The sequence below is a fragment of the Pteronotus mesoamericanus genome, unplaced genomic scaffold, assembly GCF_021234165.1.
Source record: "Pteronotus mesoamericanus isolate MK-2021 breed Mesoamerican mustached bat unplaced genomic scaffold, CSHL_Meso_final scaffold_83, whole genome shotgun sequence".
Lineage (NCBI taxonomy): Eukaryota > Metazoa > Chordata > Mammalia > Chiroptera > Mormoopidae > Pteronotus > Pteronotus mesoamericanus.
Window position 1 is genome coordinate 337,754 of NW_026555328.1, and position 22,518 is coordinate 360,271.

Below are 22,518 nucleotides of genomic sequence, written 5' to 3' on the forward strand. Positions count from 1 at the left end.
AACTAATACGTTGCAGGCCCATTTTGAGTACGAAACAAGTTAAGGTATGTAAGGTGCCTGGCACAGAGTGGGCGCTCAGCAAACCTCACTCCCCAGTCCCTAGAGCCCCGGGGTCCCCAGGAGCCCCCCGCCCGGGCCCCTCCCTGGCCCTGGCCGGCATTTCAAGAATGCTGAGCCCCGCTTAGGTGATTAATGAGGGCTAAGCCCTCCTAGGAGTCACGCGCTGCCTGGGACAGGCCCTCCTGCGGCCCCCACCCCTGGCTCGCCCAGCCGGGAACAGGAGACACCCACCCGGCACAGCCAATGGCCGCCCAGGGCCCCATGTGGCCAGCGCAAGGAGAGCTTCTCAAGCCGGGAATGACCAGTCCGCAGGCTGAGGCTCTAAAATGCCTGTCTGTGCTCTGGCCCCCACCCCCCATTAACCACAGGTCCCATTTATTGAGCACCTACTATGTGCCAGGCACTTTTGGAGACAAAAAATAATAATAAATAATCACAGGACCTTATTATACACAAGGATCCCACAGGCTCCTCATGTGCAGTGTGACAATGATGGTGATAATGATGGCTCATTTGGACTGCCTGCCTGCCAGGCCTATACTATTTTAAGTGCTTTATAGGTTTACCTCCCAATCACCCCAGGAGACTTGGGGTTAGGAGCATCATCCCCTCTGTTCAGAGAGGTCAAGTCTCCTGCCTAAGGCAACACAGCAAGGCAAAGTCAAATCCAGGAGCAGGGGCCTGATCATGAGAGAGAAGATGTGGTCACAGAGACCTCCAGGCCTTCCTGGGCCACCCCAGGGATGCCTGAGGAAGGGTCAAGCACTGGAGAGGGAGAGGGAGGGGGTACAGGAGGGGCAGCGCAGCTCTGGCTGCTGAGGCTGCAGGTTTTGGAGACTGAACTTGGAATCCACAGTGAATGATGGGGTGATGGAGTCATGGTGTTGCTATTTATAACAGGCCAGGGCCCCCTTTCCCTCCCCCTTCTCCCCTGGCCAGGAGTGTTCCTAATCACCCCTAATCCTCCTGCCCACCTCCCCCAGCTCAGGGGGGCCTCAGGCAGAGGCATCCTGGGAGACCCTAACAAGAACCAGATGTGGTTGGGGGGAGGAGAGACCCTCCCGTGCCAGGGGCCGGGTGACGGAGGTGGGAGGAGGGAGCCACAGGAGCAGGATGGGGGTGGGCCAAGGGGTGGGTGAGGAGTTGGAGGTTTGGGGGTTGGTGGGCCTCCTGGCGAACACTGACCCCACATCCTCTCCTTCTCTGGGAGCCCTTGAGGCCCGCTTAAAGGGTCCGGCCACCAGGCGGGTGACCCCAGCCTGCGCCATGAACCCCACTGTGGGTTTCTAACCAAATGTTCCAGGTGGACAGGGTGGGGGTCGGGGTCTGTGGGAGCCCAGGGATTCCTGAGGCTGGGGCAGCGCCCCCAGGAACCCCGGAGGAAGCCAGGGCCCCTGGGCACACTCTGGGGGGCCTCCCTCCCCCACGGCTCCCGAGAGAGCCCTGGAGCCTCCTTGCGCCAACAACAGATACCTGTCAGCAGGAAACTGCATCTCCTGCTGATCTTCAAGACCTCCCTGGGGGGTGGAGTGGCTTCCCAAGGTCCCGCACCAGAACATGGTACCACCAGGTCACAGACCAGCATCCCTGCCCTCCCCCTCCTCAAACCCTTCAACAACTTCCCCCTGCTCGGGGTAGCCAGAGCCCTCCGTGGTCCGAGGCCTGGCAAGGTCAGCCCCCTGCCTGGCCACAGCCTCCGCTGCTGCCCCAGCTCTCCTTCCTGGAACTCTCCATGGTCCAGCCAGCCCCTGCCTCATTCCGTCCTGTGACAAACATCCCCGCGCCGCCCCACCCTGCCGGGAACATCGGGGCCTGTACATATGCCCCAGAAAGCCCGTTCCTAGGCGTCCTTTAGGTTTTGGCTTAAATGTAAGGTCCTCCCTGGGGCCACCTCTGCCTCTCCCATCCTCTTGGGTGGTGGCCTCCTTTCTGCTTTCTCATCAGGCTCTCCTCTCTCCTGCCTGGCACAGAGCTCCCCGGCAGGTGGAAGGTCTGTCCACTGCCCACAGTTCCCACTCCCCAAATGGTCCATCTGTGCCCGACACACACTTGCCATGACACACACTTTCTAGGACTCATACTTCATTCTCGCTACAGTCCTATGGGGTAAGTGGTTTTCCTCTTCTCCAATTTACAGATGAGAAAACAGAGGCTCAGAAAGGACACATGCTTTGCCATCGCTTGCAGACGTGGGAGCCAGACCGAGCCCCGCCCTGTTCCATCTCTCAGGGATCTAAGCACCTAAGTCTGCGTGTTGTAGGCACTCGATGAACGCTCATGGAATGAGTGAGCAAAGTGGCAAGTGAGGCTGCCGGCCCCGGGGACCTCCGCCCGGCCATGCTGTGCGCAGGGGCCACAGCCAGACAGGGCCCCTCCAGGTACCGTCCCTGCCCCGCTGAGCCATGCACCCCGGCTGCTTCTCATTAATCAGTTCCTTTATTACCTGCTTTTAACAGGATCCAGACCCGGCCCCTTCCCAGGCGGGCTGGGATGGGGCTGCGGTCAGGAAGCCCCCTCCCCTCCACTCTCCTCCTTCCTTTAAGGCCACTCAGCTGGGCAGAAGGGCGCCGAGGGGACATGAGCCAGGTGCAGGATAAGGGCGGGTGGGGGCCCAGGTGGTCATCCACCCTGGACCCTCCCTTTCCCCCTCCTCGTGCTCATGCCCACCCCTCCCCACCAGCTGTGGTCGCTGGCTGAGTCTCGGCCATTGTCCTGGGGGACGGGGGAGGGTGGGGACCCGGCACAGTGGGTGGCTTGTGCCCTGCCCACACCCTCCCCCCTGCCCGTCAATGGGGCACTTGTCAATTCATGCGCCAAACATGGCGGAAATCCCGTCAACCACGTGGCTGTGGGCAGGGCAAGGCAGGCCAGGGCCTAAGAATGCTGCCCAGGCCTGGCTGCTCTGAACCTGGGGCTGAGGGGCACGAAGCCTGTCCCCCCGCTGCACTGAGTGTCCACTGCAGGTGTCGGAATCTGACAGGCACCCTGGCTCCGAGCAATGGCAGGGAGCCTGGGTAGTAGCGGTCAGGGGACTGCCCACCTTGGCACCCCCACGACGCCCTAAAGGACCTCTGGGGTCAAAGAGGCCTGGTCGCTAATGCAGTAGCACCCCCCCTTCACTGCTGTGTGACCCTTAGCAGGGGACCTGCCCTCCCTGGGCCTGGCTTCCTTTTCTATCAGTGGAGCAGGAATCCCAGCACTTCAGTGAGACAGTGGCGGGCGCCTCACGCCCATGAGGCCATTCCTCAATCAGTGGGAGCTGCTCTGTTCCCATCTCTCCTGGGACCCCCGTCTCCTCTCCTGCCCAGCTGGCCCGTTGCCCCCATGTCTCTCCACCTTGCTGTATATCGGCTCCAGAGAGCCTCCGAAGGGGCCCTGCACCTTCTCCTGAGCCCCTCCGAGGCATCACCAGTGCCATGCTGTTATTCCAGCCTCCAGGCCTCGGCTCTAGCCATCCCCCTCCGCCGCCCCGGGGGACAGCCCTCTGTGACTGCCTGCCTGCCTGCCCAGCAACCCCTCCTCAATCACTCTGGACACAGAGGGCCCACCCAGTGTTGTGGTTCCCAGTACCAACTGAGCTAGTCAGCATGCCCCCAACTTGTTCACCCTGAGACAGGGCACTGTGGTCTCTCACCTCCTTTGGCTTGGACTTTCTATCTTCAGTAATATGACCTGGGATTAAATGAGAATTGCTAGCTGTCCCTGCTTCAGGCTTCAACTTGTGACCAGAGTCTTCTCACTTAAAATGCCTTCATGTCAGACCCTTGATGTTGTAAGCCAGCCCTGGCACCTCTGCAATAAATCCCATCAGCCTAGAGCTGCAAGATAAGGATGTGGCTCTTGAGTCATTGCCATCAGGTGCTTAAATCTGAGCCACAGTTGTCTTTGTTCCTCCTCAACTTCTTGTTAAACATGCAGATGACTCCGCATCCTGCCTGCACACCTCCCCCAGGGAGCCTGGAACCTTTGGCTACCTTTGGGTCAGAGCTCTGTGCTCCTCCAGTCCCCACACGGCTGCCATCGTGTCCTCTGGTCTGTGCCAGGCTGAACGCGCAGCCCCAAGATGCTCCCAAGCCAGGCCCAACAGAGCTGAGCCCAGCAGTTGCGCCCTGTCCCCAGAGGCCCACATTAGTCCCCAGGGACATCTGCTCTGTCCTGGAGACCCCCAGCCCTGACTCCACAGGGCTGAGTCAGCTCCCACTGGGTGCCCCAGACTCTCCCTCAGGGGCCAGTGTCGACAGGCTGGGGGAAGGCCCCCCAGCAAAGGTGAAATAGAGACTGTGCAGCACGGGGTAGGGGCAGGTCCCCTCCAGGGTTACCCATGCCCATCGGTGTCCACACACCAGCATGTCCCACACGTATGTGTGTGCACAAGGAGGACACTCCAGGCATGTATCCACTGGCATGCACATGACTGTACATACACACACACACGTACACAGTGGCATACCCCTCCCACACTGACACACACGGACACATACCAGCATGCTCCCTATGTGCTCATTCATTGAATTATTTATTGAGCATCTACTATGTGTCCAGAAACAGTGCTGGGCTCTGGTGATACAGCAATAAACACAACAAAACCTCCTGCCTATGTGGAGCTGAATTCTGGAGGCAGAGTCAGATGACAAGACAGATCCACAGCATTTTAGAAAGTAGCAAATGCTAGGAAGAAAACAAAGCAGGGAGAGGGGCTTGGGGTGCCAGGGGAGTGGGGAGAAACTGCAGTTCTAAGTCGGATGGCCAGGGCCGGCCTCGATGAGCAAAGCTATATACAGGAGGTGAGCCACATGGCTACCTGGGAAGAGCATTCCAGGGGGTGGGGGGCCAGTGCAAAGGCCCCAAGGCACAAGTGTCCTTGTGCATGGTCCCATCTCAGCACACACCGCAGACGCGTACATTCATGCACACAAATGCTCACCGACCCCCAGGCAAGCCCAGGCCACTACCACTCCCCATCAGCTCTAGCTGGAGCCAAAGTGAACTGAGCAAGCTCAGTGTCAAGACCCCCAAGTGCCCTGACAAAGGCAGCCCCTCCAAGCCAGAAGGGCAGGGGATGGGGATCCCCTCCCAGGCCCCAGGAGGGAGAGCCACGGAGGGAGAAGGGAGCAGCGGGGAGGGAGAGCCACGGAGGGAGAAGGGAGCGGCAGGGACTGGGACGCGCAGAGGGAAGTAAAGGAAGGCCCCTGGGGGTGCCCTGAGGTGGAGGCTGTGGTTCTGCCCCGTGGCGGCTGGGGCAACCTTGTCGGGTGGAGGGAGAACTTCCCCACTGATGGCAGCCTGGAGGCCGGGGAGGACAGGACGCCCTGGGGCCCCCGGCCAGTGGGGGCTCTAGACCTAACTGCCCCAGCCGGGGGCTTTGCCCTTCCTGCCCTTCCTGCCCCAGGCCTTGGCACTCTTGGGGCCTCACTGCTTCTATCGCACAACCTTGATCATCTGAGTGAAGCTTCTGAGGCCCACAGGTTAAGAGCTGGATGGAAGTCACCTAGCACAGCCGTCAGCGGTGACAGGACCCTCAGCACCCAAGGCTCACTGACAGAGACCCCCTCCCTGCCTCACTCCTGGCTGGCGCCCGACTGGGAGGGCCCAGGACCCTGTCCCAGCTCTGCCGTGGCCACCCTGAGAGAGCGTGACATGGCATCTTCCTCTCCTGCCTCAGCACCCTGTCTTGGAAGTGAGGGGACACCGCCTGCACCTCCACCGAACACTGGGATTACCGGGAGACAACATAGGCCAAAACCTCGGGCCGGGCATGTAAAGACAGGACAGCCAAGCCCCCTCCCCTTAGCCTGCCTGCCTCCCATCAGGTTCCAAATCTCCAAGGGGAGGGCCGGGTGGGCCTAGCTGGAGGTGCCAGGAGCTGGCATCAGGGCGGAGCAGGGTCAGACCTGTTGTGGTCTCAGCAAGGCTGAGAGGTTCATCTCATCGTTAAGCATCCCAGAGAGGGCGAGGGGCTTTCCCAAGGCACACAGCGCCAGCCCAAGGCCCCGGCCCAAGCCTGGGGGCGCCGACCCACGCTGCGGACCTGTAAATCCTCACAGTGAGGACAGAGCACCTGCCATGAGCCTGCCCCGTGGGCTCACACGCACAATCCCGTCTGACCTGTGCGGAGAGTTACTGTGCCAGGCACTGTGCTAGGCCACCCTCCCAGGCCCCTGTTTACCTAATCCCCCAGAAACCCTGGAGGCAGGCACTGTGGCCGCACCTGTATTCCCATTTCACAGAGGAAAATGGAGGCACGAGAGGCGCGGTGACAGGCCCGGAGAAAGACTGCCGGGGAGCAGCCCAGCTGGGAGCGGACCCCGCAGCGCGCCGGTCGGTGCATCCGGTCCCTGTCCCGAACCCAGGAGCTACCCGCACCCAGTGGCAGCAGGGGCTGGAGACTTTAGGTGGGGAGAGGAGGCCTCCCATACACACGCCCAGGCTGGGAGGGAAACTGAGGCCCAGAGGAGGGGGTAGTGAGGAGGAAGAAGGTGGAAAGGAAGGGCAGGCGGCCTGGGTGGGGCGGGGCCACCCCATTAATGATTCAGTTAATGATTTCTGCTCCCTGTCCTTATCAGGAGGGCAAAGTCCAAGGGCAGCAGCCAATCAGGGGCCCCGATGGGCTGTTACCCAGCAGCCTCTGCTGCCAGGGCCCCCCAAGTCCTGTAAGCCCTTGGGAGCGAGGGAGTGGGGGCCAGGTCCCCAGGACGAGGCCATTCTGCCCAGAGTGGCCTGTTTTCCTCCCAAACACCCTGCTTGGCCCAGCCTAAGACCCAAGGGGCCCTCTGCCCAGGCCCCCAGACTCAGGAGAGGCCCCGAAGCCAGCAGGTGGGGGGCAGCCAGCTCCTCTGCCCGCTGCACTGCGCCAGCCCCCCTGGAGAGCTGGCTGCCTGGGGTGCCCCCGACCCCGCCTCCACTCACATAGCCACTATCGCCTCCATTGACCCAGAGAACATTTCCTGCCCCCACCCCACCCCCACCCTGTGTAGTGCTATATGTTGGGGACAACAGGATGAGTCAGCCACCCCCCCTGCCATTTCTCTTCCAGCTGGACTCAGGGCCTGGGGAGGTGGGGCTGGGACAGGAGTCCTCCCAGGGGCTCTGGGTCGACCCCGGGTCAGGCAGACAGGCTGGCATGGGCTCAGGGCCAGCCATCACATACCCGAGCTCTGCCTCGCCTCCCATCCCCATGGGGGTCCCCTCCTCCAGTCATCAGGTGGCCTCCCCCTGAGGCCTCCTCCTACCCTCAGGAGTCAGAGATGCTGGTCCCCATAAGGAAGGCCACCCTCCCTCCCCCAAGGCCCTGGAGGCAGGGGAGAGGGCAGGGGGTTAGGTGTCATCTCTAGTTAACACCGCCTAACTCCCTTCTCTTGGAGCCTCCATCTTGGCTCTTGGGAAAGCGGGGCAATGCACCCCCATCCCAGAGCGGGGTGAAGGGGGGCTTTCAAACTAGGAGCCTGGTGCCCTAGGGAACTGTGGGGGGCCCAGGCCCTTGTTTCCAGTGTATCTATCTCATCAAGAGGCCAAAGACAATAGAGTTTGTCTTTGTTCTGTGGCTAAAAAGAATCACATGGGAAGTCCCATCGCTGGTCCAATCCACCTGCCTACCCCAGGAGGGGACATGAGGCCAGAAAAGAGAAGTTACCAGCCCAAGCCACCTATCAGGTCTGAAAGGAATGAGACCCAGCCTCCCAGCTCCAGCCCTGGTGGGGCTCTAGGGGCTGTGTGGAGGTCCCCCAACTTGTCAATGCCCTTTCCAGTACCTTCTGGAAGCCCCGCTCCCCTCAGCCTGTAATGCTTCCTCCACACCCGCCTGCTTTCTGGGGGCACTGGCTGGTCCCTCAAGGTCCACGTGCCCCTGGAGTCAGGGGCCAGCACTCTGCCCCTTCCATGGTCCTTCCCAGGGCTGAGACAGGGCCATCAGAGCTGAAGGTATCATCGGGACCCTCTATGCCACTCCCTGCTCTTGTAGGTTAGGAGACAAAACCCAGAGAGGATGAGAGCTTTGTGCAGGGTCACACGGCTCTCGATGGCCGAGCCTTTGCCAGAAACTCTAAGGTCCTGTTGGGCTCCTCTGCACTGCCTCGCCCCTGTCCCTAACCAGGCTCTGAGAGTTCAAGGCTCCGCTGGTCAAAGTGATGAGTACACCTGCCACCGACCGCAACCCTGTTACCTGCCGGGAGCCAGTGCATCCTGCCGGAGGGTCTCCTCTCTGCAGACCCTGTGCCCGCTGAGCTGGGCGACTGTAGCCTCCCTCCAGGGGATTAGCAGGGACGTCACGGGGGCCCGGCTGTACCAGCCTCAGGGGGATGGCCCTGTCCCAGCCTCCCACCTGAGGCCCAAAGCGCCTTAGCCCTTGGCCCGCCACCCTGGGGCAGGCAGCTTGGCTCACCCACACAGGGCAGGACCAGGACATATACCTGGTGTGCCTACAGAGTGGGCCATGTCAGATGAGGGACCTCGATGCTACCCAAAGCAGAAAGCACAGACCCTCCCTCCTATACCCACTGTCCAAAGGGAGTGACCAGGGCCGAGTGAACAGGGACCAGATGAGAACTCAGGCGTCCCAAGCCTCAAGTGTGAGAACATACATTGTTCTCACACCCTCAGCAACACATCCACCTGCATGAAAGCACAGCCTCCCAGCCCCCGGCACTTCCGTAGCACACTCATGAGCACACTCAGACCCGGCCACTCCCAGCAGCTGCCTAACGCCCGTACTGGGTCCATACACCACTGCCCACCCGCTTCCCTGCCAGGCCTTCCCTTCCCACATGGCCCCGGAGACCCCTGCCCTCGGCGCCCACCCCACCTTCCCCCCCAGCTCAGGCTCTGGGAACACTTCTCCTGCCCCTGGCTCCCTCTGGGCCTTCCTCAGTGGGCAGCCCCACACCACCCCCTGCTCCCCACAGACATTCTTGAGCCTCCTCTTATCTCTCTGGAGGAGCAGCACAGCCTCCCCGCCAGGCCAGCCGCATGGCTGAGCTGTGGCGTCAGCCCCCACCCCCCACCCTCGGCCAAGAGGGAAAGTTTGGCTCAGGAGACAGGGAGCCCAGGCCAGCCAGGCCCATCCCTCTGCCAGGGCCCAGGGCTCTAGGGGAGGAGGCATGAGGATATCTGCAGGAAGCGAGGGGGCCTGGCCCCGGGGTCACCCGGAGTGCTAGCAGGTTCAGGGCACCCCCAAAGAGTACCCTCTAAGCCAGGACTAGGCTCCTCTTCCCACCTCCCCAGGGGCCCCCAGTCCCCATGAGTCCCCTTGAAGGCTCTTAAAGAATGAGCAGTGTCTGGGGGAGAATGAAAACCCCTGGGACTGACTGATAGGGGGCTGCCTAGGACTCTCAAATGGCTAAACACCTCCACTGAATCTAGTTCAAAGCTGATTTCTTGGGGCCCAGATCTGCTGGAAAGCCCAGAGTTCTAGCATGAGAGGCACGAGGCTTGGGGATGCCCTTCCCTGGGCTGCTCAGGAAGCAGAAGCAGACGGACAGAGGCTCCCACCCCGAACTCACAGGGAGAAACTGAGGCAAAGAGGGGCCTTCTTCTCTCCCTCATGGGACCTGAGATATGGGCACTGGGCTTGAAACTGGGGCCCTGATTCCAGGCCCTCTGGTCCAACAGTCCCAGTTCAGTGCCCCATGGGTCACCCTCAGGCTCCCAGCAGCAGATTCACACCAGTGGAAGCTTCTGGATCACTGAGTTCTGGGTTGCGAATGCACTGAGGAGCAGGCTGTGGGCTTAGGGACTGCGGAGAAGGTAGGGCAGAGGCTAAGCTCCCCAAGTTGGCGGAGTGGGGCACAAAAGGAGCCAGAGGGTCTGGTCAGATGCGCCACCGAGGGTCTGAGCAGCAGCGGAGGCTGGGACGTGTCAGCCTGCACCTCTGCCTCCCCTCCCTCACTCCGTCCCATCCCTCCTGAATCCAGGACCCGCAAGGAGGGGGACAGCCCTGAAGGAGGGGCAGAGGCTACTCTGGAAAAGAAAATATTGTAAAGTGTGTGTAGATCCCAGGCTCGGAGAGGGCCAAGGTGAGGGGCTGAGGTCGCTCCTGGGGTGATGGCAGAGGGGAAGACAGGCAGAGGAGGCAAAGCTCCAGGGACAGGTGTGGGCAGCAGAGCCCTGGAGAGCCTCAGGGGCCTGGTGGGATGCCCTTCGAAGCTTTGGGAGGGTCTCTGTTTGGGGATGGTTTGGAGGTGGCTGGAAGTAGGGACGCCAACTTCAAGGATGTTCTGGCCCAAGGAGAGCATTTGTGGGTAGAGGGTGGTGGTGGAGGGATCCCACCCAGAGAGGAAGGCTGGGGAGGGGTTCCCAGCCCCAAGTAGGGGAGGGATAGAGCTGCTTCAAGAGGAATTGCAGCCTTGGGGGAGGGGACATCCTTGCAGAAGGTGGGTGACAGTCTTGAAGGGGGTCCCAGTCTCAAGGAAGCCCAGTGGGAAGGTCCCGGCTCCCAGGTGTCAGGCTTGGGGGAGGGTGCCAACTGGAAAGGCACAGCAGAGGCGCGGGTGTCTAGGCAGTGGTCCCCGTCTCTGGGGGGGAACCGCTGGGAGTGGGGTGCCAGCCTAAGAGACATGGAAGGTCTCTTCCATGGGGTTCCAGAGAATTACAGTAGAGGGTCCCCAGACTCTGGAAGTGGGGAGTGCGCTGGGGGTGGGAGGTGTCAGAATTTAGCGGGGGGCGGGGGGTGCAGGGTTGGGGGGATGCTGCGGGTCCTGGAAGGCGTGAAGGATGACTGAGCACAGAAGGGGAAACAGCTTCAAATTAGTTGTTTGTGGGACCGGGAGCCGGGAGCCCAACTTTTCAGGAGGTGGGTAGTGACCTGCGGGAGACTCCTAGCCCTGGGAACCAGCGCCGCAGGCTGGTGCCAGCCTGAAGGAGGGCCCCCGCCTAGAGGAGGCGTCCCGGGGGTTCCCAGCATGGTGAAAGCACAGTCGGGGATAGCAGACCCCGGGGAGGGCAGAGGGGCATTCCCCACGCGGGAGGTTGGCCGCCCCCGCCAGCCCGCGGTTACTCACCTTCAAAGAAGCGCTGCAGCGCCTCCGTCTCGTCCACCACCTCCATGTCCGGCCTGCCCGGCGCGCACTCCCGCCCCGGCCCCGCTACAGCCTGGCCCGGGGGCGCGGCATCGCCGGCGCGGCCCGCGCGACAGTCCCGGCTCGGCTCCCGCTGCCGTCCCGCCCGCTGCTTCGCTCGCCTCCAGCGCGGCCCTGGCCCGGCCCCCGACCGCCCCACGCGCCCCGCCCGCCGTGCTCGGCGCCCCCTGCCGGCCGGCTAGCGCCGCAGCCCCATGGCGGGCGGGACGCGTGGCTCCGCGGGCGGCGCTAGCTAGGGGTCCTTCCCCGGCTGAGGGTCGCTCGACGACCTGGCCGCGTGCCGGGAGGGAAGGGCGTGCAGGCTAGGCCGGGGTCGCCGTGCCTGGGGTTGCGGCTGGGGCTGGGGCTGGGGCTGGGGTCGGGGTCAGCGGCCACTCCCTGTCCCGCAGTCCTCGCCCTCCCTTTGCGTAGGGGAAAGATCGCGGGAATCTGAATCTGACATTATTTTGGGAGCCAAACCTCAGAGACATCCTCCATTTCCTTTCCTTACCCACCCCCAATCTCAGCAGTAACAATAATAACCAGCATTTAATGAATACTTGGTATGTGCCGACCCACTGAGCACCTTGCAGGAGTTATCTCAGTCAGTCTTCACAGGTACCTTACCAAGGAGACTCTACTATGTGCATTTTAGAGATGAGGAAACTGAGGCTCAGTGACAGTGTGTACCGTATGAGGGAGTGCTGTGGGGTGTGATTTCCTGTGGCGATGGAAATGTCCCCTGTGTTGTCCACATGTGGCTACCGAGCCCTTGGAATGGGGCATTTGGAATGACTGAGGAACTTCCAAAGTTCCTCAATTTTATTTTATTTTCAATTTTATTTTAATCGTTTTGGATTTAAGTAGTTGTGCGTGGCTATGGTTTTGGAGCACAGATCTGAGTGTTTCAAGGTAATCAGGGTCAGAGCTAGCGTTCGATCGCAGCCAGATCCTGGCTAACCCGGGAAGCTGCCCTCTCAGTCACTGCTTCCGTGTGGCAGGGTGAGACCTGAAGGTTAGCCTCCAGCTGAGTCACCCCCTCATCTCTCTGCCTCCTTGTCTCTGTCCTGCCCCACTGCACAGCTCCCTGCCTCACTGATCCCTGCAATCCTTCCAAATCACTTTCTAGAAAACTTAATCAGATCATGTCATTACTTTGCTAAAACCTGTGGTTTCCCTTTGCACTCAATGGCAACCACAAGTTTTAGCAAAGGAATGACATGTAAACCTCTTGTCCTGGTTCCCAAAGCCTTATATGATCTGCTCCTGTCTGGACCACTGACCTCAGCTGCTACTTTCCTCCCCACTGCTCACTAAGGCACGGCCACGAAGGCCTCCTTGCCAACACTCAAACATGCTGCAGGGGCTAGGCACGTGCTGGCCCATGTGTCTCTAATGCCGGTCCCCACATAGCCGGTTCCTTCTCAGCAGTCAGGTCTCAGCTCACACATCCCCTCTCTGAGATCCTACCTAAAGCGATTGTCCCTACCTATGATTTTCTCACCATAAAATAGTATCATTTAGTGTTTGTCATTATCCTTCTCACTCTGGAATGGAATCCCTATGAGGGTAAGAGATTTTTCTGACTTGGTCATTGCTGTAGCTTCAGCACTAAGTACACTACCTGGCACATAATAGGTGCTCAATAAATTTGTGTTGAATGAATGGATGATGGCATTTTCTTTCTTTTTTTTTATTTAAAGATTTAATTTACTTATTTTTAGAGAAAGGGGAAGGGAGGGAGAAAGAGAGGAACAGATACATCAATCAGTTGCTTCTTGTATGCACCTAGGAATCGAACTGGTGACCTTTTACTTTACTGGGTAACACTCAGCCAACTGAGCCACCCCATTAGAGTAAGGACAATGGCATTTTCAAACTGTGAAATCCTAGACCTCTGAAAGCTTGGAAGCAGGGAATTCTGGAATCCCAGAGCCAGTCAATCATCTCACTGGGGAATGGCTCCACTCACAGCCTCTCCTCTCCGGACCCAGCAAGTGAGAGCTGGAAAAACCTATCCCGCCTCACTGCTGTTCAACACGCAACAAACAGAGGGGTGGGAGGACTTGCGAGCAGCTCAAGATGCCAGCCTGGGGCTCTTAGCTCGACCAGCCACTGGCTCCCCAGAGGAGGAGAGCAGGGACAAGCTGGGCTGTCCGGTGAGGCTGGGCTGAGAACCTGCAAAGCGGCTCCCACCCAGGCGGCCCTCCCCCTCCTCAGTGGCCAGCCATGGGGGAGGGGTGGCTGGTGCCTGAGCCCCAGATGTGGCCCAGTCAGCAGGCCCGTGGGGCCCTCCAAGGAGGGTCAATGCCATGACAGTTCTGGGCTGGGGGAGGGGATGCCTGGGCTGGCGGGTGCCTCACAATGAGGTTTTGTCCCGCGGGGGCCTCATGCTGTTGCTCTTAGATATATAGAATGGGATTCTGCTGGAGGCCCCAGCTGTGTGTGCTCCCCCCACAGGGCCAGAGCTGAGAGGGGGGAGAGGGCCACACTGAGGCGCCTATTCTTTTCCAGCTGATACACCCCAGAGGTTTTTCTCCCTCTGCAGCCTCTCTTAAGACAATTGTTATTCTCTGCTCTGCCTCTCCCCCACCCACGGTCAGGCTTGCCTGTGGACAAGTAGACACCCACCTACACCATATGATTTTTTTTTTAATGAATTTATTTTAGGAGTTGCCTGGGACCAACCGGAAAACCAGCTTCTTTATAAGCCTCCCCAACCCACAGGTCTTTCAGTCATATCCCATGTGGTGCCAAAATGTCCATCACTCAAGGGCCATCCCCATGAGGTAAGCCTTACCCTTTTCTTCGTCATCAAGGGATGGGGTGGGGAAGATATGTGTACGTGTGTTTTATCTCCAACACCCCAACTCCTCAGGCTGAATTATCAAGTCTCCAGATAGCCTTGAAGTTAGACAGGGCAGGATGGAGCCTCCCGTTAATCCCATGGGAGCTGGCCTGGTTAGGGGTTCAGGCCCTGTCATCTCTCCTGACTCCACAAGGCCACTGAACAACTGTCCCCAGGGATTTTCATCTCCGGCCTGTGGGAAAGGGGTGACTGAAATGTCCCAGACTGTCAAGGGCCGAGCCAAGAGTTAAGACTGCTGTCCTCTCACTCACCCAGCTGGGGCAGAGCCTGGGGTAGGGGGGGCAGGGCAGTGGCTGGGGCTAGTGAGGGAACTCCAGGGAGCCTTGCATCACCAGGACCTTGAGAGGCCCATCCATGGAGAGGAGTCCCCATGTCCAGCCACCCCCCTAACCAAGCCACAGGGAGTGAGGGACCAAGAACTCAGCCTGGCCCAGCAGACGTGGCTGTCCCCTATGGCTGGCTCAGCTGTTCCCCAAGGCCTGCCCTCTGGCGTTCAGAGGCCTCATCTGCGGATCAGCCCATTATTCTCGCCTCACAGTGTAGGTCAAGCGCTAGGGAAGTGATCAATAAGTGGAGCTTTCTAAGACTCCAGGTCATTTCCCAGCAGTAGGGCCAGGAGGAGGTGGCAGGACAGAAAGCACCTCTGGGGAAAGAGAGGCAGGGACTTAAGGGTTAATGGTTAACCAGCTGGAGACCAGCCCAGGGGAGGGTGGGGTTCAGCTGACTGGCCAGTCTTCCCTAGCAAGGGACTCCTGGCCTCCCATGGGCCCCCAAAGCCCTGGCACCCACCCATTTTACCAGGGAGGCCCGAAGGGTGGTGAGTAGGAACCCAGAGAGACCCTGAGGCCAGGGGCACAGCTGCCTCCGACAAGGGTGAGGGCACACCTGGGGCTGGGGGTCCTCATTCTCTCTCCCACCTTCCTCCTACCTGAGCCAGAGGGACCATCCGGCAACCTGAGTGGCCACTGGAAGGCAGAGTGCTGCTCCGGCCTCTCCCAGGCTGGCCTTCTTGTCCCTCACTGTGGCTGTATGACCTTCTGCAAATCACAGAACCTCCCTGGCCCTCAGCGGCTTCTACCTCTGCTCCACTAATTACTCTATCCTATTAGGCTATAGGGTGGGGAGAACTTCTGAAAACCATTCGGTGAGGGTAAAGGCCAGAGCCCTAGGCTGGGGGTTCTGGATCCTGGTTTGAGATCGGTCAATACCAGTGAGTGACCTTCAGCAGGTCTTTACCCTCATCTAGCCTCAGTTTCCTCTTCTGTCAGAGAGGCCTTGAGTGAAGGCAGGCACTGTTCTATCACCCTCCCCAGCCCAAGTAGGGTCGCCCTGGACCCATGGATGGGAGGTGGGAGGATGGGCAGTGTAGGAAAGGGAGAAGGTCTGGGTTAGGTCCGAGCTTGGCTGGGTCAGTGCCTGGGCCAGACTGCTCATCATGGTGGGGCTGGCCGGAGGAACAGCGCCACCTGGTGTGTGGAGAGGGCAGGCCTGGCCGCAGGGCTGGCAGGAGGCCCAGGTGCTGTCCGCCCAAGCCCTGCAGCTGCTCCCCACGTCCTACTGTCCTAGAGCCAGGTTTGGTGGGGTCTCCTGGGCCTGGTCAGGCGTTTTGCACACTCCTAGGAAAGCCCTCAAAAAACTTCCAGTGGCCCCTGAATTCCCAATGCAGTGGGGGAGGGGTTAGTGGAGTCCTCCTCCCCTGCCCTGGCTCTCAGCATTGGGCAGGGGGCGGGGGTGGGGGTACTGTCAGACCAGCCTGGTCTTTTTTTAAAGGTTTAAAAATATATATTTTATTTATTTTAGAGATGGGAAGTGAGGGAAAAAGAGAGGGAAGAACATTGACTAGTTAGTTGTCTCTCTCAGGCCCCTAACTGGGGACCCAGCCCACAACCCAGGCATGTGCCCTGACTGGGAATTGAACCAGTGACCTTTCAGTTCGCAGTCCGGCACTCAATCCATTGAGCCACACCAGCCAGGGACAGACCTGTCTGGTCTTGAGCAACTTACTTATCCTCTTTGAGCCCAAGACCCCCTCAGGGAGGAGAAAGGGGCTAACAAGACCCCTCTTCTAAGGCCCTAGTGCAGTCAGACAGATCCCCTGGCACATATCTCACACAGGCAGGGCCCTCTGGCCTCTCTGCCACTCAGGGTGTGGTCCTGGATCAGGCCTTTGGCAGCAGCGAGAGCCAGGCTCAGACGCCCCCTCCGTCTCTGCCCTCAGCAGCAAGCCCCCTCTCCACCCTCTGGGAAGAGAAGTCACTCAAGGCAGCCAGCGTGCTTCTACATTCAGTTTATACACAGCTCTATACAATATACAGAAACCTCTATATACAGATATATTTATAGAATAAGCTATATTAATTTGACTCTCCTTTTTACAGCAATATTAGTTTGGATCTTTCATACATTAAGTACAAAAAAAGTCATGGGAGAATGGCACGTAGAGTGCACGGTGTCTGTGGGGCCGGCCGCTCGCTATCGATTGCATATGGAGGCCGCCCAGGCCCCTGGGAGGACAGGCCGGCGCACGGCTGGGGGAGCTTGTGCTGCGGGTCTGTGGGACAGAGAGGGGGTCGAGCTGAGCCGAGCTGGGTGGAGGGGGTGGCTCAGACCCCCCCAAGTGTGATGCGGGAGGAAGGGAGACATGCAGCAGGCCCACCCTTCAGGTGGGGGCAGGTTAGGGGTGGGCTGACCCTGGGGCATCCAGGACTGAGTCCAAGTCTGCCCCGGCCCCAAGCCTGTAACCCTGTGTGGCGACAGCCTTGGGCTGGGGCGTCTGTCCCTGATGGCTCAGTCCTGGGCACGGGTGGGCGCCACGCCCCCTTAGAGGTCTCAGGCCCACCTTGGCAGAGGAGGAATTAAAAGGCTGGGCCGGAAGTCTCCCTGCTATTGGCCGGGGTGCTTGTTGGAACGTTACTCTGATTTATGATTTGTCGTTTTTAAACTCTAAGAGCCAGTGATTTGTCCCGCTTCAGTGCTGGGCCCCGGCTAAGCCGGCAGCAGGGCCCTCGGCAGGGGCGGGGTCTGGAGCCTGGTGAGCAGTGCAGGTCACAGAGGGAGGGAGCCCAGCTCCCAGGCCTCTGTGCCCCTCTGTCAGGGTGGGCAGGGGTCCCAGGGCAGGGTCTGGGGCTGGTCCCAGCTGTGTGTGGGGTCGGGGCCGGGGTCAGGGCACAGGCAGCAGGGACCAGTGATCATGGGACGGGGGGCTGTGGGGGGAGCCTAGCTGACCCAGGGAGGCCGTGGCAGGGCCGGGGTCGGGGGAGCTTGCCTCCGAGGAGACGAAGGCACAAGCGGACGGTCAACGCCTCGGCACACACGTTTTCCAAATCTGGGGTTAGAGCAGCAGGTGCGACAGGAACAGGTGATATCTGAAACTGAGCTCGCCCTGCAGCCCCTGGGGCCCCACTGTGGTCATTGGCTATCTGCTCATCAGGCTGGGGAGGGGGAAGCAGGCAGGCCGGTCGGGCGGATGCCCCCGCAGCCCCTTCCTCAGGAACCGCGCACGCCCATGCACAGGCACACACACGCCCCACGTGAGCATGCACGGTCTCCCCTACTCGGCTCCTGGGCAGGGTCCTGGTTTCCACCTCCCCCTGCTTCCCCCACAACCCGACAGGGAAGGAGCCCCTCAAGTGGGGCTGTGGAGGCCCCAGGCTAAGCCAGGACAACCCCAGAGCCCCTGACTCTCCTGCACCCCCCACCCCCAGCAGTAAGCATGGGATCTCTAGCCAAACGCCACCACATCCCACTCTTGGCCTCACTTCCCATCAAGAGAACATTGGGGATTGAGAAAAGCCCAGGCGGGAGTCTGGGCCAGCGGGGAGGGAAGTGAGGGAATGGAGGTGTGTTTGGTTTCAGATCCCAGGGCCTGGGGCTACCTAGGCGTGGGGGGAGGTGATGTGAAGGGGTAACACGGGGCCCTCAAAGGAAGAGGGATTTGGGCGTTCTCCTCCAGGGCACTGGCTTTGCAGCCAGGGGCGGTCACACCTGTGCCCTCTATCCTTTGTGTGACCAGGACAGGAGTTATGGGCAGGCCAGTACCCACCGACAGAGGGGTGAGTGTGAGGGACACCAAGCAGGGAAGGGACAGTCCTGACCCCACCCTCCTCCAGGCTCCTCCAGGCCCTGCCCTGCCCTGCTCACACAGGGGCTACTGAAGACATGATTGGGGACGGGGGGCTTGCAAGCCCAGGGCACATCCTGAGCCCAGCGCAGCAGCTTCTGTAAACATACACAACACTGCGGGCCCCCTTGGTGGGGGGTCACCCCAGGGGCTGGCCAGCAGGCACCAGATCTGGGGGGCGTGGCCAGGGCAGATGCCAGCCTGGACCACAGATGAGAATACGTAGGGGTGGGGTCCGCTCTTCATCTCGGCCCTGGGAGAGCAGCCAGAGGGCAGTGAAGGGGGGTCAGTATGCCCACTGCCTATCCTGGAATAGGGGGTGCCAGGCTGCCTCTGGGGGGGCAGTCAGGCTGGCAGGCTGCCCCAGGCTCTTGCCCACTCCCCGCCCCTCCCCTAGCTGGAGGGCCCAGATGCCAGCTGTCTTGGCTCTGGGGGTCCTAAGCTGAGGTAGGGATGTGGACCCCCAGCTCAGCAGCAGCACCCCATGCCTGAGGCTAAAGTAGCCCCTGGGGGCCTCTCCTCCAAGCTGCCCGGCCCTGGGGGCAGCCCCCTGGAGCCGGAGGGGCCCCCTGCTCTGTCCCAGGCCTTGGCCGGCGGCCGCTCCTGGGTGCTAGCGTGCCGAGATGACCAGGTCATCCTGCTTGGTGGGGCTGGTCCCACGGCCAGCGGGGGTGGAAGTTCGGATCTTGTCCACTGCCAGGCACTCCTGGCTGCTGAGGCTCGTGGGCGTCAGGTCCATGAGCTCGCCTGAGGAGCTGAGCGGGAAGGAGGGCGACAGCGAGATGCCGGAGGAGGGGTCAGCGGAGCCGGCGAAGCGCCTCGGGGGCTTGGGCACCAGGTTGGGCTCGAACTGCGCACGGAGCAGGATCTCTTGCTGGCTGGGGGACTTGGGGCCCTCGGCGTAGTCGCTGGTGGGGCTCTCGGGCACCACCATGCAGTACAGGTCCTGGAAGGAGCTGCTCTTGCTGTCTAGGTTGAAGAGGCTGTCGATGAATTCCGCGAACTCCAGCACCTGAGGGCTGGGCGAATCCCCCAGGCGCCCGTTGTGCAGCGCCAGCTCTCCGCGGGGGGCCGCCCCACTCCCCGCCTCTTCCTCCTGCTCATTGGCCACCACGCTGGGGGGCCGCTCGGGGGTGGCACCCCCACTGCCCAGGGCAGCCTCCAGGGGCTGGGTGTCCTGCGAGTGCTTGGACAGGCTGTCTGCGGCCAGCAGCTCGGTGCGAGAGCTCAGGGACGGGTTTTCCTCTGGGATGGCGGGGTCGATGTAGAAGAGGTGGCCCTCGTCACGCTCCAGCACGGCGTGGAGGCTGGGTGAGCCTCGGATGCTGCGGAAGCCTGAGGAGCGGCGTGAGTCAAAGCTGTACAGCGACTCCGTGTCCGAGAGGCTCTCCATGGTGGCCAGAGGCGCCCTCCGTGCCTGCAGCTCCGCCGCCAGCCGCTCCTGGGTGGACAGCAGCAGCAGCTCCACGGGGTCCTGGCGGGCCGCCGAGGCTGCAGCCACCGGGGACAGCAGCCGCCCCTCCGAGAAGCCCTCCAGGCTCATCTCAGACTGGGACTTGCTCCTGCAGAGGGTGGAGCAGGGAGGAGGAGAGACTCAGGAAGGGTTCCGGGCTGATCCCCCAGCTCCCCAGCTGGAGGAGAGTTGGGGAGGGGGTGGAGGGGGAAGTTCATTTAGCAGCCATCGAACTGTTTGGGTCAGGGACACTTGGAAAAGAAAAAAACTCAGAAGAACCCAAGAGAGAGAAAGGACCGATGCAGTCTTGAGCCAAGGTGGGCGTCCCAATGGCCTGGGCTCTCTGGTGGAACGCTAGGACTCCCACGACCCGGCAGGGCGCCTGCCCTGGCATTCTGTCACTGCGTAATGGGAGACAGGCCCAGAGAGACCAGCTGCCCTCTGTGCCCCTCCCAGAGCCCCATCCCTCCCTCCCTCACACTGGGGCCCCTCCTGCCTCACCCATGGAGGGTCCCCTCTGCTGGGCGGGGAGCCCTGGAGCCTCTGGGCCATGCAGATGCCTACAGGGAGCAAATGAAGATTGGGGGGTTGGGGGTGCAGCAGTTACAGCGGTGAGAACGGACTTGGGCTCCCTCAGGCAGCTGCCTCAGGAAATGCACAGAAGGTAGGGAGCCATGTCCACCTGCCCCATGGAGGGCCAGAAATCTGGTGAGGACCCTTCTCATCAGCCTCTTGGCCAGATCTGCACCCTCCCTGGGCTCAGGACCTGGGCAGCAAGGGTCCCAGAGACACAGGAGGATCCCCCATTAAGAGCCTGACCCAATCCTCCAAAGAGTGTGTGTGAATGTGAGGCGTGTGCCTGGGAGCACATGTGCATGCTCTGTGTTTGTGTGTACAGTGTGCATCCAAGCTGTCCGCATGTCACTGGCTCAAGGTGTCTGAGTGACTAGGCTGGGCACAGGCGCATTCATTTATCCACAGGCATGGCCGCCTGTCCAAGTGTGTCCTTGTGTGTGTGTGTCTTGACCTCTGTCTTGGCATGTGTCCAGAGCCTGAGTACGTCTTTGTGAGGCTGTGTGTGCTTAGAGCAACTTGTGAGGCACATGTCTGCACACATAAGCTTCAGTACAAATATATAAATGCACATGCGTGTGTGCAGGTGAGTGCATGGACGTCCATCTATTTGGGTCTTGATGAGTATGAGTGAATCTATGTGTTTGTGACCAGGGGGCATGTATCCTGAGATGCCCACTAGCCCATGTGGGCTTCAGGAATGGCAGGCTGGGGGAGGGGGAACAGGGCAGCAGAGAGCCGGAGCAGAGGCGGTGAATTCGCCCTTTCCTGCACCTGTGTGCAGAGCTGTGCGAACATATGGACTCAGTCCGTGCACCGGATAGGCATGTGCACAAGCACACTGAAATCACACCTGCGGCCCCTGCACACGCCCACTGGGCCAGGGCTGGGGTGGGTGGGACCCACCTGATGCTGCTGTTTCGGTGGTCGGCGGTGGGCAGCTCCAGGGCGAGGCCAGCAGGCACTGGGGGCCCTGTGGGCAGCGGTTGCTGCTGAAAGATGAGCTCGGGAGTGAGGTCCACCTCGGTGGGGCTCACCATGACCTTGGCAGCAGAGAGCAAGGCCGTCTTCCCCTTGTTGTAGTTCTCCAGCACCTGGGGACAGGATGGGGAAGCTGGTGGTGGGGGAAGGGCGGCAAGCCCACGGAGGGATGGGGCAGCAGGCCAAGCAGCTCAGGCCAAGCAGGGCAGCATGGGGTCAGCTGGGTCTTACTCTCTTCCCCCCAGGGCCGTTCCCCTCCAGGACGGCCCCGGACTGGCCCTGCGACCGTGCCTCGCCCCACCGATGGGCCAGGCCAGTTTTCCTTCCCTGTGTTCAGCCTTTCTGTGGCCAGGTGATGGCTATGCCGGCCATCTGTCAAGTGCCGGGTGGCCTTTGGGGCCTGTGAGCTTGACCTGCACAAGGGACTGGTTCCTGGGAGTCTCAAACGCCTGCTCGCCACAGGGCTGGGTGGCAGCGCGGGCAGAGCAGGGGCATGGAGGCCAGGACATGGGTGGGCTCTCTTGCCCCACCGCAGCCCAGCCGAGGACTCGGGTGAACTTCTCAGCATCCACACCCTTGCCTGCCACATGGGACAGGGACAGGGGCCCAGCCCAGAAGGCACCATTGGCTCTGGGGAGGTGGGGCCACCCGGCTGCCCAGGCCTCACCTTGTTGAGCCCCTCCATGACCACGTAGGGGAGGTGCTCGTGCAGCATGGCCGGGGAGATGATCACCTCGTTGAAGGCCTTGTTGTCGCCCCAGATGGCGAAGTACGTGGGCTCCTCCTGCTCACAGCAGCTGCAGGGGCACAGGGGCCGAAGGGAATTGGTGGGTGGGGGGCGGCCTGGCCTTGACCCCAGGCCCTGGCTCTGTTCTTTGCCCGGGCTTAGCAGAGGTGGGTGCACTCGGAGGACCCGTGCCCCACCTGGCCAGTAGGCCTGTGTCCCTGGCTCCCTGCTCTTGTTCCACCCTCAGCCCCCACCCCTACCCCACTCCCAGCCTGGCTAGGAACATTTACTGCAGACAGAGGCCCAGAAAGGCTGACCTTGAGCCTCCACCACAGTCCCTACACATCACCCCCCTCCACACAAGTGACCTGGGCCGTGCCTGCTTCGCCCTGGGTGGGGCCAGAAGTCAGGTGCCTGCCATCCTTTTCTCTCCCTTCCCCTACCCAAGACCCTCCCCGCCTGCTCACAGCCGGCTGCCCCCTAATCCCAGAGGTGATGCCAAGTGACAACTGAGGTGTGAGCTGGCCAGGGCCTTAGGGTGACCCCTTCAGGGCATCTACTTTTAAATGGACCACAAGTGGGGAGAGTTGCCCTTGGGGACACCAGGAAGAGGGTGGCACCAGGGACAAGATGGGAGTCTGGAGTCCTGTTCTGCACTGGCCTATTGCTCCACTTCCAGGGCCCAGG

The 22,518-nt window shown here is 60.9% G+C and overlaps 2 protein-coding genes across 2 annotated transcripts in view; both read right to left on the reverse strand.

The window, feature by feature from the left end:
• MYRF (myelin regulatory factor) overlaps positions 1–11,159 on the reverse strand; it is a 32,532-nt gene extending 21,373 nt beyond the window's left edge. Inside the window, exon 1 of the mRNA XM_054563797.1 lies at positions 11,052–11,159. Within this exon, the coding sequence (XP_054419772.1) occupies positions 11,052–11,097 (46 nt within the window). The 5' untranslated portion in view covers positions 11,098–11,159. The remainder of the gene's footprint in view (positions 1–11,051) is intronic.
• A 5,121-nt stretch (positions 11,160–16,280) lies between these two features.
• Positions 16,281–22,518, reverse strand: part of DAGLA (diacylglycerol lipase alpha) — a 59,842-nt gene continuing 53,604 nt past the window's right edge. Inside the window, exons 18-20 of the mRNA XM_054563796.1 lie at positions 21,772–21,901; positions 21,030–21,217; positions 16,281–19,659 (exon numbers count right to left, since the gene is read on the reverse strand). Coding sequence (XP_054419771.1) covers positions 18,708–19,659; positions 21,030–21,217; positions 21,772–21,901 — 1,270 coding nt within the window. The 3' untranslated portion in view covers positions 16,281–18,707. The remainder of the gene's footprint in view (positions 19,660–21,029; positions 21,218–21,771; positions 21,902–22,518) is intronic.